At 42.5% G+C, this 24,640-nt stretch overlaps 1 protein-coding gene across 10 annotated transcripts in view; it reads right to left on the bottom strand.

Moving 5' to 3' along the window:
- TACC2 (transforming acidic coiled-coil containing protein 2) overlaps positions 1-24,640 on the bottom strand; it is a 168,364-nt gene that overhangs the window by 75,116 nt on the left and 68,608 nt on the right. For all 10 annotated transcript variants that reach the window (XM_081005179.1, XM_081005173.1, XM_081005178.1 and 7 more), the window contains one exon: positions 12,612-12,752. In XM_081005179.1, the coding sequence (XP_080861305.1) occupies positions 12,612-12,752 (141 nt within the window). The remainder of the gene's footprint in view (positions 1-12,611; positions 12,753-24,640) is intronic.

The following is a 24,640-nucleotide window of genomic DNA, read 5'->3' as shown; positions in this document are numbered from 1 at the left end:
CCCTTTAAAGCACACATTGTCAGCTACTGTGGATCCCTAAGGACTCCCAGGCAGGACCATTGCATTGTGTTGACTCAGCTGATTTGAAATGCAAATCTGTTTGCATGCCACGTCCTGCATGTGCCTCTCTGTTTTGACAGCAAGCACCCGCATATATTTCGGAACAGTAAACAATGGAGGAGATTCATATGTAGGATTGTTTAAAGCCTTGTTTCCCTCCCCGCATTTTCAAACAAAAGAGCTCATCCCTCTTTCAGGAATGGAATCTTCCACCAGGAAAGTAGGGAGAACATGAAGAGCCAAAGTAAACAAGGCAATGTGTGAGTATAGAGGGGAGCAGATTGGTACAGAGATATTATTATATTTAATCTTGCTTAAAGGCGAGATGACAGGGTGACAAGGAACTGGGGCTGCGGAGGGGGGGAGATACTGAGTAAGAAGATTCACTGATGAATTAATCTAGTGAGTGTAGTAGCTGGATAGTCAGAAAGATATGAGAGCTGAATCTTTTAAGAGAGCAGCCTAATTTCACAGAGACCATGACCGTTTGATTATTGTTTCCATGCATCTCTCTCTCTTGTCAAGTTTGACAATAGAAGATACCACTGCACATTTCATGCTACCATGTCTGGCCAAATAAAAATAAAAATCAGGTTCTTCTCTCTCTCTCTCTCTCTCTCTCGCTCTCTCACACACACACACACACACACATGTTCATATATTGCAGAGTAGAAAAAATATCAGAGGCAATGCTGGTTAATTGACAGCTCCAGTGACAAAGCACAGATACAAACACAGCATAGGTGCAGCAGATTTGCTAGAGAGAGAAGAAAAGGGTGAGGCACACTGAAATAAATCCCCAGACCTTTCTAGGTTTAGAAGTACAACTTGAGAAGCTCTGTCTCAGTCCAGACACCATGCCAAATCATAGTTAAGGAAACTTCAACTACAGTTTTAAACTATGGTCAGGAAATCACTCCCAACAAGTCTGAAGTAGGTCGGCAATCTATCTTTTGGACTTACTGCTTCAGTCGCTCAGTTTTACTTCTACGCAGCATCTGAATTGGAGAACATCTGAGACCAAACAAGTCTTAGAGCAGTGTCTGGAGTAAGTGATGGGCTGGGTGAGGGTCAATAAACAGAAGACCAAAGCCCTGTGGGTGAACAGTGCCCAAGTTCAGGAAATTGACAGGTTCTCTGTTCCTGATGGGGCTGCACTCTCCCTGGAGGAATAGGTATGTAGCTTGGAAGTACTCTTAGATCCATCACTGTCGCTGGACCCCTAAGAGTTCTCAGGGGCTAACAGTGCTTTTCCACAACTTCAGCTGGTATGCCAATTACAGTCTTTCCTCAACAGGGATAGCTTGGCCACAGAGCTGCAATCCTTGGTAACCTCTAGACTGCACTATTACAAAGCAGTCTACGTGAAGCTACCCTTGAGATTGGTTCATAAATTGCAGCTAGTGCAGAATGCTGCAGCCTGACTTTTGACTGGAATAGCTGCACATCAGCATATTATACCACATGCTGAAAGCTATGCACTGGCTGCCAGTACGTTACTGACCTAGGTTCAACATATTACTATTAGCGCATAAAGCCCTAAATGGCCAGGGATCAGGTTAGCTGAAGGACCACATTTCTCCTTTATACACCAGCCAGAACACTGTGAGTATCTGGAAAAGTCTTCTTGACTGTCCCAGTTAGTTTGGTTTCTAGGTGAATGAAGGCTTTTAGTGTAGCGGTACCAATAATTTGGAACTTTATTCCTACTGAAAACAGACAGGTACCTACAATCCCAATATTCCATTGCCTACTGAAAATATATCTGTTTCACCAAAGATTTTTGAAGAATTAATTTGATTCAGTGTTGGTCACTTGTTCAGTATTTTATGATTTCATGATTTTAAGATTTTAATGGTTTATCCCCCCCCCCCAATTTTTTAATGAGCTGACAGCTTATATTCTTATGTACGAATAAAAAGTTATTGCTTCTGCTCTACCTTTAGGTCCATATGCTCAAAACGGGCCTTTAGAAAATTCCACTATCAGACATTGTCTCATCCTGTTTGTTACAGATAAATTGCAATACTGAATAACCAGTTGGTGCTTATTTCAGTGTCAGAAGAACTTACAAGTGCATAGGGATTAATGAAAAAGGAAGTTTGGATAAACCTTATCATGTGCAGAAAAACAATTATTAGAAAGGATGGGAAGGTTCAATAGTGTAACCCAAGTTGTATTCTGTAAAGGTAAAGGTAAATGACCCCTGGATGGTTAAGTCCAGGGGGAAAGGTGACTATGGGGTTGCAGCGCTCATCTCGCTTTCAGGCTAAGGGAGCTGGCCTTCCCTTCCTTCCACAATGGTACCTATTCACACTGGTGTGCTTTAGAACTGCTAGGTTGGAGGGAGCTGGGACCGAGCAACAGGAGCTCACTCTGTCGTGGGGATTTGAACTGCTAACCTTCTGATTGGCAAGCCCAAGAGGCTCAGTGGTTTAGACCACAGCACCACCCGTGTCCACTGGTAGACCACAGCAGTGGAACCTAGGGTCCAGCATATAACAAAAGTCTCCCATTCAAGACTACATGAATAAAAGCAAAGAGCTTATATTTTCTGGCTAGTTTCATCAAATCTATTACAAAAACACACCCAAATAAACCCCACTGGTTTTATTCAGCCAGATGGGCAGGGTACAAATAATAAATTATTATTATTATTATTATTATTATTATTATTATTATTATTCTGCAGGGCAGGGGAACAATCCTACTCCCAGACATGAATGATTTCCCTGTAACAAGAGGTTCAAAAGGCCCTGAGAGAATTTTACTTTTCAATCCCAATGTGCTTGTATACAGCGGAAAAGGATGCAGTTATAGTCCCATACAACATAAATTCCACACATCAAAAAACAAAACAAAACTATAGCTTTCTAGCATACACCACTAGAGCAGAAGGCAAAACAAGACCACTACATTGTATTATTGCATATTGTTCCTAACTGAAAACAGCAACATAAACATTGGCATGAAGAAAAACATATTCTACAGTCTTCCTTTTTCACGCCCATTTTCAGCAAAGCACTACCAGTTCCATTTATTTGCCCTTAAACCTTCTATGCCTATTGATGGCGATGAGGGTTTTGTTTGTTCCTTTTATTCTTGTGCTTAATTCACAAGCAACACACATTCTAACTGAAAACACATATGTGTCATGCTGTCATTAGTAAATGGGCTACTGGAATAGTTCTTTAGAGCTAGGTTTAGTTATTGTGTAACATACATCAGCAAAAGGAGAGAGAGAGCTGAAAGAAGAGAAACAGAATCTAGTTATCATGCAGCAGAAAAAATATTTGCTCCTAGTCTCTTCCTCCTCATCCTGATTGGAGAGCAGGCCAGCTATATACCAAGTACCACCAAAGAGCTAACAAACATCAGATACAGAAATCTGACAGGGATAGTTCAGGGTTGTTCATATGCATTTATGGTAAAACAAATGGAAGTGGGGAAAGCTGCCAAAGCTTGCAATGAACAATACGGCAAATACTATTCATAATATTCTCTTGTTCAGCTAGGTTTGGCTACCAGTTGAAAACCATAAAGAAATCATACATTATTTCCAGAAAACTGTGTTCAGTTACAAGGATGAAAGTCGCAGCCAGCTTGATGCAGGAAATCTAACTATTACAATGGTACCCTTCAGGACTTAAAGCACGAATCCATGAAATTGCCACGTGGAAAGAAATCTAATGGGTCATGTCACTTGCTGACAGAGTCCCCTAGGAGATTACCAAGGCAGGTCCTTAACCTGAGAAACATTTTTCAACACTGGGGTTACCACAAAGTGCAGGAGAGCTGTCAAAACAGATGCCCACAGGTCTAAATTTGTTCTGCTGGATCATACCTGGCCATCAAGGAATAAAAGTGAGCTCAAAACATTCGTTTTATAGACTCAACAGTTATACTACCAATATTGGTGCTTGTCTTATTTGCTGCAGCCTTTGACCCTCTACTTTGTGCTTCTCCCAAACATCATTTTGCACATCCCTTCAAACCTGAAGGGATGGGCTTCTTTTCACTGGGTGCATTGCTCAATACTAAGAAACAATAGGCAGGCTCACACCTGTCAAACTAGGATACATTGCACAAATGTTATGATCAACAAAGTAGCACTCTCATTCCCAGAGATCCCACCACATTGCCCCAATACTTGCTTCAGTGTAACTTTGGGAGTTAAGGTTGTTGTTCAACCTTTATCAATGACTAACAACAATAGCAGAGGGACACTGTTAATATTTAAAATAAACTACCGTCCCAGAGTTTAAACATTTTGCCTCTTTGTGTCAAAGAACCCCCCCCCCCAAATCCCTACCTTCTTTGTAGCAACTTTTAAAATATCTGAAGGCTGCTGTCACATCCCCCTCAGAGCCAAATTATATGTGTCAGTGGCATATCTGTAGGTTTAAACACAGAACTGACCCAACTGCACAGAAAAGAAATATGCAATGTGGGCTTCCACTATTTTAAAAAGTAGTTTGCTAGTGATGACTGCAGAATGTGGTGTGCAGATGAGCCCTGCAAACTTCTCCCCCTCTCCACAGGCTACCATATCAGAGATCAATAGATGTACACAACATCTATTAAAATAGATAGCCATGGATGCAGAAAAGCAATAGTTCCTAGTGATATGATAGAGATCAGACTTTACCAGTCTGGTACCCTCTAGAAATTGTGGACATGGATCAGTGGCCATGTTGGTTGGGGCAGATAACAGTTGTAATCCAACAACATCTGGAGGGTACCAGGCTGTGGAAGACTGATATATTGTACCGACTCTAAATTATTTTGTTCCATTGTTACTCAGATCAAAAAGCTGCAAAAAAGGAAGGATTCTAGCAGCATCAGCAAGAACACACAGTGAATGATACCTCCACAACACAACCTTCAACCATTTGGGGAGAAGCACCTGCTATCTGTCACAAAAGACCTCTAACCGAATCCAACTCTAGTGAGAGATGTTTAGTTTTAGTTTTTGGGTTTTTAAAAAAATCATGTGTAATAATGCACCAGTTTAGACTTATGTCCCCAAAGTCACAGCAAAGTAAACAAAATACATGTGAAAATGATGCCTTCCGGACATACCTAGTGATTTCAATCTTCCAATGGAGACTTTAGGAGGCTCTTGCAAGATTTCAGATGGTTCTGTGAGATCTCACAAGAGACTCCAAAGCCCATGCAAGAGCCTTTCAGAGCCCAGGAAGGAGAGAGAGCTTGCAAGGGAGGTAAGATTTGTTTGACATGCTGTTTTTTTAAAAGTAGGGATGCTCATATGGGGGGCATTCCAGGATTTTTCGAACTACAGTGGTACCTCAGGTTAAGAACTTAATTCATTCTGGAGGTCCATTCTTAACCTGAGGTCCCACTTTAGCTAATGGGGCCTCCTGCTGCTGCTGCGCCGCCGGAGCACGATTTCTGTTCTCACCCTGAAGCAAAGTTCTTAACCCGAGGTACTATTTCTGGGTTAGCGGAGTCTGTAACCTGAGGTACCAGTGGCGTAGCGTGGGCGGTGCAGGGGGGCCAGCCGCACCGGGCGCAACATCTGGGGGGGTGTACTCGCACCCGAGTGCTAAAATCCACAGGTTAGGGGGTGCAAATTACTTGCCTTGCCCCGGGTGCTGACAACCCAGGCTACGCCACTGTGAGGTACCACTGTATACTGAACTTAGAATTTCTTTCACTGCCATAGATCCCAAACCTGGGATGAACTGTCCCGTTAATAATTCCCCCTTGTCAACAGTCCATTGTTGTTTTCTTCCCCCAAATACTTTTGCCACACAGAGCTTTGGAGTTGGTAAGAGATTATGTTTCCTGTGTCTAGTTTAAGAGAATCTTCATGCCAACTCCTTACAGAGTTCTTGTTTCAGTGGGGTGGGGTGCATTCAACATGCAGGCTATCAAATGAAAATGCTTCTTTTATAAACAACAGTTTAAAAAGTATTTTAAACCGATGGGTTTTTCTTGCAATCGTTCAGATCTGACAAATGGCTGATGTGGATGGATCATACCCTGAATTCAGGGTATGCAATGCCTCGGAATGAACTTTGTACAGTTTCAAAGAATATAAATATCACATTCTTTTATCCAAACCTTCCTTCAAAGAGCTCAAATGGCATAGATGGTATCCCTTCCTCCACCAGCCCTACCCTCTGCTCACTAGGTCACTCAAAGAGCTTCATTTCTCCATGATAAAAACAAAGAGCATTGTTAAAAATGTTAAGAGTGGCACTAAGGGATACCACACACTGTACAAGAAATTATTGACCAGTACTGTTGCCCTATTCAGCACCACTACTGCTTAATGGTATTTTTAAACCTCGCTAATTAATCAGGGTCATTAACAAAACAAGATGCCTCCGCACACAAAACCTATCCAGCCTTCTGCTATTGAATACCTGGAAAGAGTGTCATTTCATTACTGATATGGAGCTGAGAATAGAGACAGCAGCCCTAATTATTCAAGGCATCCTTTTGTACCTTTCCATTTTCTTTAACCTTTGATTATTCCCTTGACATGGGAAAAAGGGGAAAAAAGGGGGGGATCAATGTGATTTTTGGAGTGAAGTCTTTGGGGTAATCGTTGTGCAAACAAGAAATAAAAACATGAAATAAACAAGAAATTGTGCAAACAAGAAATAAAAATGTGAATGAAAGTGCACAATCTGCAAAAGATTTCTTTGTTGCTAGTAAGATCGCCTGGCTGAATTTTGAGTTTTGCTACCCATAGGAAGAAGGATGTTTTATTGTTTCATTAAATTGGATTGGTGAAGACCAGGGATTAAGGGGATTGTTCCAACATTGTTGGAGACCTTTTTATGGCTACCAGAGGCCCAGTATTTCAAAAGGATATATGATCATTCAGATTGCTTTCCCAATTCCAGCATTTATCTGAAACGGAGACCGCACAGCTGTTGCACTGCACTATGCAAAAAGAAATGAGTGGACTTTACAAGCCAGTTTCCCAGAAGAGGGGATATTAACTGCACTGACATAGTATCTTCTGCTAAGATCACTAGCTCAACATCCTTGCCTATTTCCCATGGAGTTTCTTTTCTTCAAGAAAATCCACAATCCTTGATTCAGTGGTGTGTGGGGAGAGATGTGGTTTTGGACACATGATCACCATGACTGTTTTTTAGTGGTATATTACTTGAAGTGTGTTACCAGAAATGAGTGCTTCAAAAACGCTACAATATGTGGACAACTATAGCTGCCATAAGTCCAGGAAAAGGGGCTAAATCCACAGTTTCTGTTTTCATGCAATGTTAAACTTATAAAACGTGCATGTGCGCATGATGATGATCATCATTATTAAATCTATATACCTCTTAATTGCCAAGCTGGCTTTTAAGTGGTTTACAAGTATAGATCAATTACAGAAAATACAAACACACACAATTCAATTGAAATAATTTCAATTAGGTATTAAACCAAATTTCTACAATTCACAAAAGACAAGAGCAAAAACAGCGATTTAAACCATTCAAGCTGGAAATTCAAAGCAAGGGAATGCTTGTCTAAATAGCTGTGTCTTCAAGAGCCAGCAGAATGCCCATCGTGATGAGGCCTCTCGTATTTCAGCAAGGACAAGTTTCCACAACACTGGTGTCACCAGTGGGGGGAAGGGAATCCTGTCTCTGGGTTACCACAAACAGACAACCATTAGGCTGAGGAGAAAGGAACCAGGCTCCATTTGTTGATCTTGACGTCCTTACGAGACAACCTTTTAAAACAAGAATTTATTGTCTGCTTCTGAGAGGACAAGCTGAGGGAGCTTAATATAAGATGAGACATTCTCTTCTGACAGGCATCCCTATCATTTCTTTCATGATTTATACATGTAACCAAATGTGGCTTCACACACATGTGTATACATGAAAAAGACATGCATTTCTCACAGCTCCTCTCAGTGCACAACTATGGGAATTCTAGCGTTAAGCAAACCTGTAGTAGTATGTTGGAAACGTATATATAATCCTGAAAAGAAACTGACCCAACTAGACGAATAGAATAATAGAATCTTAGAAATTGTCAGGGAACTGACATCGGAGCCAGAGGCGGAGGCTAGGCTCTCAAGCGATGCTGGAGAAGGGCCCAGCAGGGAGAGAGGCAGCTCACCAGCTGGGGAAGGAAATCAGCGTAACACCAGGGATAAAGGGGGGCAGATGGGGGAATCGGCGAGGGGGCTCCAGGACTCCTCGCCGGAGACCAGCGAGGAGAGCACGGGTCCTCCACTACCCACACCCTCCCTGCACAGAAGACTTCCGCGCAGGGAGAGTAGGAGGAGACTTGGGGTCAAACAGCTTTTATGCTGGAAAAGGTTTAAGAAACGCCCACTGACGGATTCTGCTAGCGACTGAACAGCCACGAAGTGAAGGGCTGTCCAGACAGAAAAGGTTTAACAAGGCAACCTAGCCAGGAGTGGCGACAACTTACACACGAGCAACCCCTATATTTATTACAGAAATGTACAGCTGAAAGGGACCTGAGGGTCATTTAGTCCGACCTCCTGCAATGCATCATACATGTATGATCATACATGACAGATGACCATCCAATCTCGGCTTAAAAACCTGGATGAAGGTGTCTACGCTTTCCTACTCTATGTGTGGGATGACATCTATATCCATCAAACAGATCAAGCCTGCAGACAGAAGTAAGGGACTGTCTGGTCAATACACCCCACCCAGACCCATATCTGGCAGAGCCCATTTAAAATAAAAGTTACAAACCATTAATGTAACTCTCTTTCACACTAATGCAAGAGTCACAAAGGCAAAGCTCTTTGGGGATGGGGCTGCTGCTTCTAAGTCTCATGTAAAAAACCCTACTACCACTGTTCTTAATATATGACTATAAAAGGTCTTCAGAATACGAAATAGTTTGCAAAAGGTTATCCCGTTCACATGCCAGATTGCACTAGTTACAAATGGCTCTAAATGTGAGACATCTACTTTCTATGCAATTACTTTGAATTGCTTATTTGACAGGATGGGGAGCGCTTTCACATTTTTCTGCGAAATGCGGAATCTTTACCAGACAACTTTGATTATAGTGGCAAATAATCATTAGGCAGTAATGTATTTGCTTTTCATGAGAGTGTACAAATGTTATTTGATATTTTCACCCTTTGGGAAATCCCAGTGGGGGAAGCTACACACACACACACAAAATTTCACTATCATCAGTAACAATCTGGCTCAAGAAAGAATGCATACCAACATTTCTCTTTATTCAAAAGGAGATTATTACTGGCATGACTTTTATCTCACTGAGATCTTACAGTACGTCCAATTGGGGGGGGGGGTGCTGACTGTGCCCTCTCTCTCCTTGCACTTTCTATATTTGCATCCTCATATTTTTTTCATTCTGCAATTACTAATCTGTCAACACTGAGGGGGCCAGGACCCCTGCCAACAGATATTGAGGGGTCGAAGGCACCTCGGCCCCCTGGAGCTGGCACAACTGGAGGTGGGGGTGGGCTGAGAGAGAGCATTCTCTGTGGCAGCTCCTAGTTGCAGGACCCCCTCCCCACAGAGGTGCGTCTCGTAACTTCACTACACCGATTTTGGCAAATGCTGAAGACACACCTTTTTACCCTTACCTGAGATATGTATTTTTAGGGTTTATCCTATTTTTGTGGTTGTAAGTTGTTTTGAACTGCTTTATTGTATTTTAAATTGCTGTAACGTGTCCAGGGACCTTAGGATGAAGGGTGGGTAATAAAAATAAAATAATAATAATATAGCAGCAAAATATCTCAGGCCAGCCCTGTGTAGTTTTTGTCCCTTTCCTGTCTTATTTATTGAGAGTGTGATGTCAAAATGGTGGTTTCTAAAATAGCATATAAGAATACAAATATTAAGAAAATGCAGGGATTCCTTCAGGCCTAAATGGCTTTGAAACTTACAAAAGCTCAACAAATCATTTAATCCTGCCACCGCTTTTGAGATCACCATACTCTTTTCTCCTACCTATTGTATGCTTTAGGTCACAAAGGGGGGGGGGCATGGAGAACGAAATCCAGAGCGATACACAGCAATCTCTCCAGAAAGGCACTTGTGTAGAGGACAGAGTATTAGCACTAAGTGCTTGGAAATACGGATCAATTCCCTTTAGAAAAACGACACTAGCAATGAAATCCAATAGAACCCCCCATGACGCTGTCACACTCTTCCCACTAATGTAGAGCAACATTAAGCACAACATGACCAAGAACAAGCCACTGGTGTTTTCGGTCTGCTACAGCGCATTTCAGGGGACAGTTTTAACGCATGCTTCACATAGTCTACATCATTCATGCAGCCCTGAGATATCTGACCTCCTGCTGCTATTCGACGAATTGGAAGCAACGACAACCTATCACTTTTTTAATGTGCGATTTCCATTTCTGCTAATTGAGGCATGATAGATGCATGCATTTCTTGTGGATTCTGGCAACACATAGGGCAGTTGTCACAAGCTGCCAGCTTGAATTGGTGGGGTGGAAGAAGACATGTCCTCCAGGGAATGCATGGCTCAATATTCTCCATTCCACCGCGTGACCTTTCCATTAATAGGGGTGCGAATTCATAAGTCACATAGCCGTTAATCAGCATCAACACTGATGTTCTCTTTATTTATTTTTTTGCACCTGACACAGACGTGAGCATGTGTCTCATTTCAGCCTGGTTAAAGGGAAAATTATAGTCAAAGCAAAGCCCTTTGATTCCGGATTAGAAAATCTTTCAACACATCCCGATTCATAGCTGGCTTTTGTGATCACAGAAAACATCTGGACAAGGGTTCCATGGAACCAAAATGAATGGCTGTGTCGGCAACTGATGTGATGTAATGCTGAGGTCCTGCATGTTTGGGTTATAATTTGTACTCTTTGTTAGCTAAAATGATTTAGGGTAGGGGGGGAGAGTCTATTTCAGTGAAATTTATTCCAGGTGGCATATATAAACAAGGGTAACAATTTCAGATTTCAGTTGTTAATTGACTGCTAAATAATTAAAATATGTTTTTTTAATTTGACATCAGGCTTTGAAGGTTGCAATCCTAACCCCTGATTTATGCTGCTGGCGAATGCCAGTTGGCAAGGATGGGAGGCTCTTCCATGAAGCTCCCACTGCAGCTGTGTAAAGTAAGGCATCGTGGGGGGGGGGCGATGAGGAGCTGGGTCAACTAAGGATCTGCTACATCTTGGTGGAACTTGGTGGACTTGGTGGAACGCTCTGTCACAAGAGACAAGGGCCCTGCGGAACTTGACATCTTTCCGCAGGGCCTGCAAGACAGAGCTGTTCCGCCTGGCCTTTGGTTTGGACTCAGTCTGACCCTTATGTTTCCCTCCCCTTATGGTTTTGATCTATGGGCTACTGTTAAAATGAGGCTGCATTTTAACCTGTATTTTAAATTGGGTTTTTTATTCCTATTATGTTTTTATTGTAATTTTACTGATGTTAGCCCGGCTCTGGCCAGGGAGGGTATAAATAAAAAATTATTTATTACTACTACTACTATTACATCCTAAGAGTTCAGTTTCTAGGGAGAGTCTCAATTTAGGTCCCGCTTCTGCAGCAGTCTGGGCTTGGCATAGCACACAAACCATCTAAAAAAAAAAAGCCCAAAACCTCTGCCCTGACGGCTCCGTTTTGCCCTGCTGCTCCCCAGTTAGAGTTGTGATTGCTCTGCTCATAGGTTTTTCACAGTATTAACTGTGAAATATGGGGTTGCTATTTTTTGAGTACATTAAACAGTTTATTGGTTATTAAACTGAAAGAGCTTCACTATTGACAAGTAAACTCTTCTTTAGTATTTTTCTTTCCTGCAATCTCTGCAGCAGTAATACTATCTATTGCAGTAATGCAACAGAATCAAAATAACAACAAAACAAACAAGTTCAAATCCTATCAAGGCTTGTAATCATACAATCTTAGCAATGCATTTACTGCACATGAACTGACTACAATCATATTCAGTTCCCTTTCTTCTTATTGCTAGAAGGAAGCCCATAGCAATTTAATCCCATAATACAAACCATCTATTTGGAAACAAACTTGTAGGAAACTTCATCTTTATTTTTATTCAATTTTGGCAGAAGAGAAGGTAGCCAGGGCACTTGTGAAACCAGCACCATTTCCTTCGGTCTCAGACCCACGGATTAATATTTGCACCAAAGTTAATAAACTTTAGTCAAATTGTCTGCCATCTACATCTATTAAAATGCATATGATTGTTAAGCATTGGCTATCACCTTGAGAAGGAGAATTCATTTCTCCGCACTTGGCCAGCCAGAAAACCGTTCAATATCTCAAATAAGAATACAAATAAGAATCCTCCTAGTGGCGCAGCAATCAGACTGCTGGTATATTTGCAAAGCTAAGCAGGGTCCAGGATGGATTCAAATTGGATGGGGAACCACCTGTTAAGATTGCTGCATTGCAGGCGGTTGGACTAGATGACACTTCCAACTCTACAGTTCTATGCTACATGCCATCATTTGCAACACAACACACACACACACACGAAGTTTGGCTAAAGAAATCTCTGCTTTGAGGGCTGCACATTACCTCTTGATTTCTTCTGTCAGGCTTCTGCTCTCTTGGGGAGGCTGCTCTACGTTGGTAGCTGGTTCAGAAGTCAAGGATCTTAAGTCAGGAACAGATGTGCTGGGGCTATTCGTCTCTTGGCAACTACCAGGCTGGGAAATGCTGCAAAATAATTAGTCATTATTATTATAAAAAAACAGTAACATATGTAAAACATAATAAGTGCACATATGTTTTCAACTCTACGGGATAATACCAGAGAAACTAGATTAACATTGATTCCCATGGTTGGCACCCAGTGGAAAGCCTAAGCCTGATGCAGCTAACTAAACAGATGGTGACCTAAACAGAAACTTAACATTTATTTCTATCCCACTTAAGTGTGTGCGTGCGTGCATGTATCTCACTGTTCAATGTGAAACAAAACCAATGGCACACAAACACAAACTCAACCCTCATGATTAAAAAACAATCAGTAAAAATGTGTATCTCAGTTTTCTTTATGAAATAAACTCATGACAGCTTACAGAAATAACAATAAGCAAAATAAAACCGTTCAGTTTATGATAAAAATAGCCCATATTGTTTAATTTATTCTCATATACAACTGCAGGATAATAATAATAATAATAATAATAATAATAATAATAATATCATCAGTATAAAAACAAGGAGACAGAAGTTTAAACCCACACTAAAACATCACAAACTAATATGCGTGTTTCAATAGGAATTGCTATATACTTTATTATTGTTGCATTTTTTGGATTATAAACCATATGGAGTTCCATTGACAATTAGATGGTCTTAGCACTACACCTGAATGGCTGCTGTAGGGTCCAAGAGAAATCAGCAAGATTGCACTCCTGCTGTCTATTTCTTGGTACAGGTCATGTATCAGAGCAACCAAGGCATTTGCAGTCTCAACATCCAGGCAGCTCCCAAACTGCAAAGGGTCTAAATAATCAGCTTCATCCAGAAACACTTGTTACTACAAGTTCTGACATACTGCTTATAATTTTAACTGGGTGATAGTCAACTAAATTTTATTCTATGACAGCTGGAATTAATGAACTTGATTCACATGGGTCCATTAATTTCAACAGGTCTACTCTAGAGTACAACTTTGTTGACTGCCACTCCAGGATCCTAAGTAGTGTCGCTACTGCCTGTTTAAAAGCAGCAGGAATGACAACCTCTCTGAAGGAGGCACAAAGTATTTCTGACACACACTGAGTTGTAGTTAGACAGGATGCAACCAGGGTCAAAAACACAAGTGGTATCCCAGTCCTGTAACAAGGTTATCCACATCCGCAGGCTGAAAAACTAAAAGGTACTCATGAAACCTGACCAGATGGTACCATTGTCACGTCTGATTCTAGTAACCGTGATGTCCAAGCGCGCGGGGGTGGGGGGGGAGAGCAATTTATCCATACAGTACAACATACTGCTAATTGTTCACAGAGGGCTACTGAGGATTACGCTAATTACCTGTCAGGAGTCAGAGTCAGGTGAAGGTCAGCAATAAAAAAATCACTGGTGTCCGTGAAGCTAACTCTTTATTCAAAGAAATCAAAACAATGCAGGCCTAGTGATCCCACCAACTCTTCCCAGGAGGTCTTGCCTCAATGAGGCAGTTGTGAGGACTGAAGGTCCCAGCATTCCCACAACTGCCTGTCCCCTCCTCTCCAGGGTTTTTTCCAAGCAATTGGAGACTGTGTCTTCATGCAACCAATCTCTTTCCTCGGCTCTTTTCACTTCTCTGCATGTTCTGGGAGATGAGGGAAGAAGGGAGCTGGCTGCGTCAGGAGGGGGGTACTCCCTGGATTCTGCAGCAGCCTGTTTCCTCTCTGTCTCCTGGTGCCCCTCCTCTCCAGCCTCTGAATCAGGACTGCTCTCTGCCCCAGCTTCTTCCTGTTCACTAAACTCTGTTGCCTCTTCAGCTTCTGACACCTGCTCCTCCCAGTCTGCTCCCTTTTCTCCCTCTGACTACTCATCATTGTCTCACTACCAATCTCCTGGGCCTAAGCCTTGTTCCTTTGGGAGTTTCCTAGCTGGTGCCTCCCATCACTCCTCTGCCAGTCCATGACATTACCTTTATGGTGAAAGGTGTGCCATCATTAAAGAAAGCTCCTCTGGCCAACACTGCATCTGCGCAAAACAGTCAGAAAAAACTTTGTCCACTGCTAACACCATATAGACTCTTGCCCATTCTTCCCCAACCTAGTGCCCTCCAGATGCTTGAGCTGTTGACTCACATATTTCATTGCCCTAAGAAATTTAATATACCAGGGAGTTGCACCAATTGCACAGTTTTGGTGATGATATCTGGAAGTGATCTGTTGCGCAGGACATCTTCTCATTCCAGAGTGTAACCAGACCATTGACAGAATTGACAGACTTAACTGTGGGAAACAGTGTGAAAGACATGAGGAATCCATCAGGATCCATAAACCTTTGCCCTTGAGAAAGTTGGGGTAGCCAACAGCCCACAAAATAGAAGCCCCCCCCCCCAATATATATATCCAGAAAACAAAAGTTTTGATGAGTACAGACTCTTTATGGAGCAGAGTCAACTATATTAAGAAGACGCTAACATCTGAATAATTTTAAATGATGGCAATTCTTCTAACACTTCTCCAAATAACTGTGGGATTGCATTGTTCTACGGTTCCCTGTTCCGTATGTATTTCAACAAGGGAAAACAAAGTTTTTCAGGTTTCAGTACAAGACAGAAAATGGAGTGCCCTGCAAATGAGGCTTTATAGGTGTCTTTTGATACTTCAATTTGCAAGTATAAAAAGTGTGAAAATGCCTCTATTTGTAGGTCAATGAACAGGTGAGTACAGGTGGAGAGAACGCCGTGCATGCATTTTTTGTTATAGGAGTGCCCTCTATTGTTCAGAGAGCAAACATCACCCTGTTGATAATTTGTAGTCTGGTCATTGCAGCAGTTGTGAGAGGCTGAGCGACAGCAAAAAAAAAAGAAAAAGAAGGAACCACAGGAAACCACCATCAAATGGGTAAACAGAATAATCCTCTTCCACTTAGCTTAAGAGCAAACACTCTGAACAGAAATGTGCTGTGACAAATATGACATTCAAACATGGGCAAATTCCAGAGGGGAAATAGTAGCAGCAGCAGAAGAAAGAGAGTATTGTGTGGCACCTTGTTTGTGGCACCATCAGGAGTTTTGCCTTATGGAATGAGCCAGTCTGGGCAAACTTTGCTTGCCTGACATTACAAATCATTTAGGAATTTGAAATGGGGGTGAGAGGGGGGCATGGGAAGAAGCCTATTTAATTCTTTTCAGGACTCAAAACTGTCAGCACCATGATTTATGTTCCAGAATGGACATGTGAAGTTTATAATGTGCATACTCCTTTTAAAAATTCAAAACACTGCACCAGCACATATGGCATGTATAAATCAACCCATGGATAAAGACCCAGCTTGTTTTGCTCTCTCCATCTCAAGACCACCTGTGCCACACAAATGTTCTACCCAACTCCAAGGGCAAATTGACCATGATTTACTTAGTATATGGGCATTCTGGTCCGCCTTGTCCCTGATGGTGATGGTTCATTTGTAACAGATACAGTGGTGCCTCGCAAGACGAAATTAATTCGTTCCGCGAGTTTTGTCGTCTTGCGATTTTTTTCGTCTTGCGAAGCACGGTGTCAGGAAAGTTTTGGAAAAGCTTCAAAAATCACCAAAGTCTTTAAAAACCTCAAAAAAGGCTACCACAGTGCGTTCTATGAGTTGCTCCTCGAAGTCAAGTCGCAACTGTATTAACGGTGTTAAGAAAAAGGAAACAAACTTGCAAGACGTTTCCGTCTTGCGAAGCAAGCCCATAGGGAAAATCGTCTTGTGAAGCAGCTCAAAAAACTTCGTCTAGCGAGTTTTTTTGTCTTGCGAGGCATTCGTCTTGCGAGGTACCACTGTAGTAGAAATATAAAACATATGCAGATTTGCATATCTGCATACATTTTTTCCCTTTTGCATAACTGACTATGCACTGAATGTTTATATTTTGAACTAGCATGGAACATTCTTTTTTATTTATAAGGAAGGCTATGATAGAGGTAAGACTACAGTTTCTCCCTCTCAAACATGGGAGCTGGTAATCTGCTTCTTAAAAAATGAAGGGAGTCTCCAGAGGGCAGAATTATACTCAGAGAACAAAGGCTCTCTGCATGTATGTCAACTATGCAGAAGAAAACAACACATATAGCCCTGTTATCTGATCTGCTAGCTATTATAGCAAAGCAGGGGCAGCAGAAGTGCAAGAGGCTGCTATTTAACATCAGACAAATGGACAGAAGGTTTCTCTGAAATATATTTCCTTATTATACACCACTGAAGTCAAAGTCTCTTCAGAGTGGGCAAAGCATGCTTTCCTGTAGGTGCCTTTTGAATTCTGGACCTTTAGGTTGTGCTGCAGGCATGGTTTATCTAAACAGGTTTCAGGGATAAAAATTTGTGTACAAATCTTTTTAAAAGGTTACAAACTAGTGTTTCGTGGAGTAGGGGAAATATCCATCCTTCGTCACCAGTGATGTTGCAGGCATTATCCAGCCAGGTGCTGGTGACACTCAAAACAAATCTTCACAACACCAACAACTTTGATACACTTCAACACAGTGAGATGGTTCGGAACAAAGGCCAAACTATAGTCTGTCATGCTTTCCAAACTGATACATTTTGACAAACCCTAGTTATCAAGTGGCCTCATCAGCATCTGAAACTACAATTTGACACAGATTTGCAAATCACAGTTTGAAGGAAGTGTGGCTTGAGATTATATCCTAACCAATAAACCATGGTTTGGGACACTGCCTCACACTTAGAAGCAACGCTTCAAGAGAGCACCCACAATTTATTAGGAAAGGAAGTGCGGGGGGGGGGGGGAGATGGAAACTGCAGAAACTATGGTTTGCCTATACAGTATGTCTAACCATTACATGTTTTGAAGTCTGAACTACAGTTTCTGTCAAATTGTGGTTGCACTATGTCTGGAAGGGCTGTTTCAGATGTAATGGAAAACATTACATAAGTCACAGAATGCTACAGGCTCGGCCCTCTGTCTCTTTTGGCATACAAGAGATTAAAAACACCCATTTTCAATTTTAAACTATAATCAAAGCTCCCCATTGCATGTGAACTCTAGTTAGCTTCAACAAGAGAGGTTCAAACCATGGCCATGTTCACCATTTAAAGTGGCTAAGCAGAGTTTTGATGCAGTAAGAGACTGTGGTTCGTTTAAAATCAAAGTGGCAGCTTTTAATGCTTTGCACATTAATGAGGAAGATATGGGGGGAGGTGCATGAGCCTGAGGCTCATGAATGTAGCAGGAAGCCACAATTTCCTATTTTATCCAGACCAGAATCTCTGAAACAGAGGCACCTTTTCAAATAAAAATATTTGGATCCAGCTCAGCAAGCAAGAGGAAACTGTGCAGTTGCCATTCGGTAATCTGGAAAGGCCCTAAAATGCAATGAACTCAAGACATTATTCCTCTCACTGACCTTTGCTGAACTTATGCATAACCACGGGTATATTTGTTCTCAAGGTATTCATTTCTAGGACCTTGAGGCCACTTCTGAAATCAAGCCCAATGATTAGCTAATGTACATGGCCATACGTATGAGAAACAGGCAATTATTCCCTTTACAGTTGCATCCACTGCTTATTTCTTAGTTCCCTTTGGCATTTCTTTTTCTTGGCCAAATTTTCCACTGACCTTATATGGTAATAGCATGAAAGATACTGTAAATAGCCATACTGCAGGCTGCATAACACCAACATTACAGCAACTTCAGGCAAGATGTATGAATTTCTAAAATTAAATGATGGGGAACAGATTTTGGAATAACAAGCTGGGCATCAGAAAAGCAGAAACGCCAGTGTCAAGATCTCTGTAGCTGAGATTATAGAATGATTTTCCCTCTTTCTTTTTTTCTAATTATAGGGTATTTCATTTCCAAAACAGCAGAAATATATGGGGTAAACTATCAAGTTGTTGTGGAACAATAAATACGATTACTGTGACACAAACATTTGTCGGCAAGGGAGCAAGGAGAGAGAGATTTTGTGGCCCAGTGGCATCAGAGCAGAACTTACCCAAACTACTGCTTTGCTGCAGCCATCTCCAAACTACCATTCAGTTCATATATATAATATAATGTTCTTCTATCAGCAACCAGGTACTGTTTGTTCCCAATATCTTAAAAAAGAAATAGGGCAGCCAGCCATTTTTTTTTTTTACCTAAAAAAAGTACACAAATCAATGGTGTCACCTAGAAATGAAACTAGGCCCACAGCATGCAGATCAAGTTCCTGCATGTGCAGAAAATATTGGAGGGCATTTTGCAGGCAAGAGCCCATTGCCTGCCCCAGCGCAGGCCTTCTATATGCCTCATATGATGTGGAGGAATAAGGGTGAGTATGGTGGCTCTGCTCTCCTGTCCCTCTTTTGCGCCTTTTCACATAGGCTCCCCTGCAGTATAGAACCCTGATTTTCTGGGGTCCCGAATCATACTTCAGAAGTTCTCTCTCAACATCACGGAGGGCAATAGCAAGGCACGGCCAACCTTCAACATATGAGGTATTTAGAATGCTGTGGGGCCACATTCCCTTCTGAGCAACCTTCAAAGGGCCATATGCCACTGGTGGGCTAGGCTAGATGCTAAAGTGGGCGGAGCAAAAATGTAAATTTTATGTAAATACAATAGGCTGGTTTCTACACCCTTCCACCCTTCTCTCTCTTCCATCCAAACAAGCAAGAGGCATTACGAGAATTTGAGGACACATTCCAGTCAGGGGGAAAACTATGTGCAAAGCAGGGCCAGTGAGGGTTATGGGCTGTGGAGAGTTCCCAGCCCTAGACAGGGAGGCCTAGAGGTCTGCATTCAGACCCCTTTCCTGAGGTTCCCCACCACCAGCCAAAGGTATGATACGTAAATGCATCAGAGCATGCACAGCACGGCCTGGCGGGCTACATGCACACAGCCAATGGATGGATGAGGGAGGAGGGCAATTCCAATTCCCACTTTCCCTACCAGATTGCTGATTGGCAGGGATGCCTGGATCAAACCAGGGCATTACAAGCACCACACCAGCCTGCATCTGTGAGAATTATGCCTCAGCCCAGATGGATCAGAGAGTTGAGGGTTTAAGGCATCACAAGACTATTTGCTGGTTTTGCTGCAGCCAACCAAAGGGCCAAACCATGCACAATGGCAGTGGATCCATGTGCTTAACTATGGATCCATTGCAAAGGAACATGTGCATAACTTTCCTGTAGCCTGGTCAACATGGGGCTCTTAGATGCTGCAGGTCTACAGCTCCCATGATCCCTGGCCCTTGGCCATACCTGCTGGGGTTGATGGGAATTGTAGTGTTTGGGTTACCACTAAAAGGTAAAGGTAAAGGGACCCCTGACCATTAGGTCCAGTCGTGACCGACTCTGGGGTTGTGGTGCTCATCTCGCTTTACTGGCCGAGGGAGCCGGCGTACAGCTTCCGGGTCATGTGGCCAGCATGACTAAGCCACTTCTGGCGAAACAGAGCAGTGCACAGAAACGCCGTTTACCTTCCCGCTGGAGCGGTACCTATTTATCTACTTGCATTTTGACGTGCTTTTGAACTGCTAGGTTGGCAGGAGCAGGGACTGAGCAATGGGAGCTCACCCCGTTGCAGGGATTCGAACCGCCGACCTTCTGATCGGCAAGTCCTAGGCTCTGTGGTTTAACCCACAGCACCACCCGCGTCCCACTAGGTTATGGCTTATCTCCCCACAGTCCTTCCCCTCCAAAGACTTCATTTGTAACCAGGCTCACTTCTGGTATCAGAGCCCCGGCTGGAAGCAAACGGCCTGAGAGAAAGGAGGTGCAGGGAGGTACATAATAGGCAGAAATAAAAGCTTTCCAGTCCTCACCTGTAGGCCTTGTTGTTTCTTAAACCAGAGCCTTCCCCTACCAAACAAACACACAGACAGACAGACAGACAGACAGACACACACACACACACACACACACACACTTTTTCTATGCAGTTGTGACAGAATAAGGTTTAAACATACAAATCTGCGGCTGTCACATCTAAACACAGCTGCTCTTTTGGAAATAAACTTAGTGCACCAACCAATTATGCATAACATCCACACATGGCCTTTTTGATTCATCACTATAAGAAATCTCCTTCAAGCCTCCACATCAAAGAAAAATACTTTAGATGAAAGCAGATTTTGGGGAGGAGAGTCACTTCAAAGGGATGGTTATAATGCATCATTCTCCACTGTGTAATTTGGAACAACACCTGAGCAGGAAGCAATGTAGAAAAATTATTCCAGTGAAGTCTTGACTCCTGCTAACAGATATGTCCCCCCAAATCCCTGTTTTTCTACATTCCATCATACAAATCACTCCAAACTACTCTTGTGGAGAAACATGATCACCAAAATGCGTTCCTAAAAAGGAAACAAGTGTGGCTTTCCACATGCTAAAACCAATTTGTTTGTGATATAGGCATCATGAGCTTGTTCTAATTTCACTTCTATATTATGGGTTCACTGGTCTACCTCAGTCAAATCAGTCTCACCTACAAAGAGTAGAGCCATTGTGACTAAGGTTTCTGTGCAAACAAACAGTGATGTGGTTCTAAAGGACTCCGCGTTCTTTCTATTTTACATACCGATTCTCAAATATTTGGATCTGGGCACTTCCTTTTAAATATTCCTTTGAGGGTTACCACAAGGGGGAGGGTGCTCCCCCACCCCACCCCGGTACCATGCTTATGAATGCATATTTCTTTGTGGAAAAACATGGAAGACAAGTTATGTACCACCTTGTAGGTAAGAGCCCACAATAACAGTGGGCCCCTCTGAGTTAGAGCAGGTCTCCGCTCCCCCAGGTGTGAGATGGGTGAGATGGGTGGATTCATGAATGTCTGAAGACAGAAAACAGGTGGGTTATGTAGGATGTAGTGATGGTTTATATGCCACTATTCTATTTTTGTGCTGTTATTATTCTCTCTTCCCTTCGGCTTAAGCTTTCACACTAGGTTAAGCTAATTGTATTGTTTTATATAACCCAACTGCTTTATATAACGTCATTCAGGCTAAGCTGTTACCTTAACTTATTTGTATTGTTTTATACAATGTTGTATGGGTTGTTGTTGTTGTTGTATCTGCTTTTTGATATTGCTATTTCTAATTGTTTATAATATTTATTTCAAATTGTTATTGTCTACTGGATATGTTATGAGCCCACAGGCACAATTTCCTGGAAAAGGAGCATACAAATAGACATTTTAAAAGAAACAAGCCCGTTTTCTTCTATGGAAACTCCAACCAAGTGCCAATCATCTGTCTTGGCTGTTTGATTGGATCCTCCTGTGCATGCAAAGTTAAGGTCCATGGACTGGGGTGAATCAATATTAGAATAGGAGCACCCTTTTATTTCATTCCACTCTCTTGCCTGGCTTGAGTTCTGCTTACTCACCCTCCATAGGAGGTAACAGGAAGAGGTAGTTGGCCAGGGCAGGCAGTAATATCATGTCAGATATCATGTCTGCACTCCCCATGTGCCTATAAAGGTGGCACCCATGCCTCCACCTTGGCTGTCAAACATTCTGACAACTGAGACATTAGACCATCTCTCAACCCATTCGTATGTGTGTTTATTCAGAAGTTAAGCCCCAACGACTCCAATGAGTTGGACTCCCAAGTAAGCAAAGCCATACATGTATACTCAGAAGTGTTCCCTCAAGATCAATGGGTAGAACATTGGAACCATAGTCTCATTGGGCATCTCTAGAGATGTCAGTTTGAGAGTTCCATTCATTGTACCTTGAGTATTAAGCCATCAACCAACAAAACACCATTTTTAAAGAACGCTCTCACACTACTTGGGCAGAGCCAAAAATGCTCTCCACCTTTGGGACCCCAGTGCAGCTTGCCATCTGGATTACAGGAGGCACACTCAGTGATTAGAATTCAACTTTAGACCTTTGTGTTGACAGGGCTACTGGAGGCAAAGCTTACGTGCATCACCCAAGTCCCCATTCACGCATTCTCTGAACATGAGAAGACGTAATTCCTGAATGGTTCTTCTATCCATTAAACATTTTTCTATCTAATAATTGCCTTCTGTTGCAGTTAAATACCATTGTGTTGCTTCAAAAACACCAAGGGACCAATTTAGAAGCATGCAAAATAAGTGCTGGCCACATTCATGCTAACACAGTTTGCCACTGCCGTAGAAACCCCCTTCAATGACAGTCTAATATGAAGAGAGAGTGGACAGGAAAAGGAATGCAGTGTATGCCCAAAGAGGAATGATAACCATTTCCTAGCAGTTGCTCTCATGCTCGAATGGAGGGTGGCTAAATAAATCTCTGAAGCTAACAACCTTCATCATTTGGGAATTCATTTTAACAGCTGACTTTTATTGTTTTCAATAAGGCAAAAAGATGCATACGAAGAAACTGAATGTATGCCCATGTTGATTATTGAACTTTCCCAGGAGGAAAATGCTTCAGGTTCCTATGGGAAGAAGGGCAAAGTATAAATTGGATAAATAGTAATAATGATTCAAGGAATAGTTCTGTGGTGGCTTAAGGAACAAGTCCTTCCAGAAGGACCACTGTGGTTACAGTGGGCTGTGCCCCATGTGCTAATATTCATATACACTTTGAAGAGGAACCTCACATGGGCAAAATGATTCTGCTCTCCATATGGCCCTCTCTGGTTGCATCAGCTTCTCCAAGGATACTAATGGCCAGACTTTTCCCAGCCATTCCCCTATACTGAAGTGGGAACCAGTCCACCAGTGATGCACAGTTTCAACAAGTGCCACTGCTGCTAAAAGTACAATTAAATACTTATGACACCATCCCTCGGTGTTGGCCTCAGAACAGAATCAGTAATGCAACCTCCAGCTCTGAGCTCACTGGCTTGGCAGTGACTTCTGATATTACGTGAAATACCTCCTGCCAGAAGGATTGGACCCAAGGGCACCTGCACCAGATGTGGGAGAACAACTCTCCCTTTTAATAACAGGTTCAGATCAGATGCTTGGACACCCTTTCTACAATGTCTGCCGATGGTTTCTAAAGCCACTAGAGAAATATAACCTAGCACAGAGACAAAGCACACATATAATAAGGCAGCGTGACTAAAAAGGCTCACACAAAGGTCTTCTTAATAGGAACACTTAACATGGGACACACACACACACACACCCTGAAATGTTGGGCCCTGCTCATATAGGACTTTGCTAAAAGGGGACCCACTACCCACCCAGATCACACTGTCATATACAGTGAAGTTTTGCTGGCTGCTGGCCTGCCTTCTTATCTAGAAACTACAATGCGATACTTATATTTAGCATCACTAGCACTGCCTTACATCTTCACAATGTCTAATCAATACTGAACTTGCAGAAATGCCGAGTCATACAAGACTGTCCCTTTTCAAGGATACCTCAGCTTCAGAGGTGAACTGGAGTACATCCTCATTATACTCTACAGCAGGAGTAGGCAACCTAAGGTCTTCTCAATCCAGCCCGTAGACGGTCCGGGAATCAGTGTGTTTTTACATGAGTAGAATGTGTCCTTTTATTTAAAATGCATCGCTGGGTTATTTGTGGGGCATAGGAATTCATTCATATATATTTTTCAAAATATAGTCTGGCCCACCACATGGTCTGAGGGATGGTGGACCAGCCCACTGCTGAAAAAGGTTGCTGACCCCTGCTCTACAGAATACCACAGCTTTGCAACAACTACCGTATTTTTCGCACCATAGGACACACTTTTTCTGTCTTAAAAACTAAGGGGAAAAGTCTGTGCGTCCTATGGAGCAAATGCAGGGGGGAGGCAGGCAGGAAAAGCCCCCAAGAGCCACACACAAGCTCTTGCGGGCTTTTCCCCAGGAGGGACAAGGGACTGACATGGCCAGTCAGTCCCTTCTCCCTCCTCTAGAAAAGCCTTGCACAACCTCTCCAGCCGGGGGGAGGCTGCGCAAGGCTAAAGAGGAAGCTAGGGCAG

This window comes from Podarcis pityusensis, assembly GCF_964106645.2.
Source record: "Podarcis pityusensis genome assembly, chromosome: 5".
In the NCBI taxonomy this organism is placed as follows: Eukaryota; Metazoa; Chordata; class Lepidosauria; order Squamata; family Lacertidae; genus Podarcis; species Podarcis pityusensis.
The sequence above is the reverse complement of the archived record's forward strand: the minus strand, read 5'-3'. Positions and strand labels throughout refer to the sequence as shown.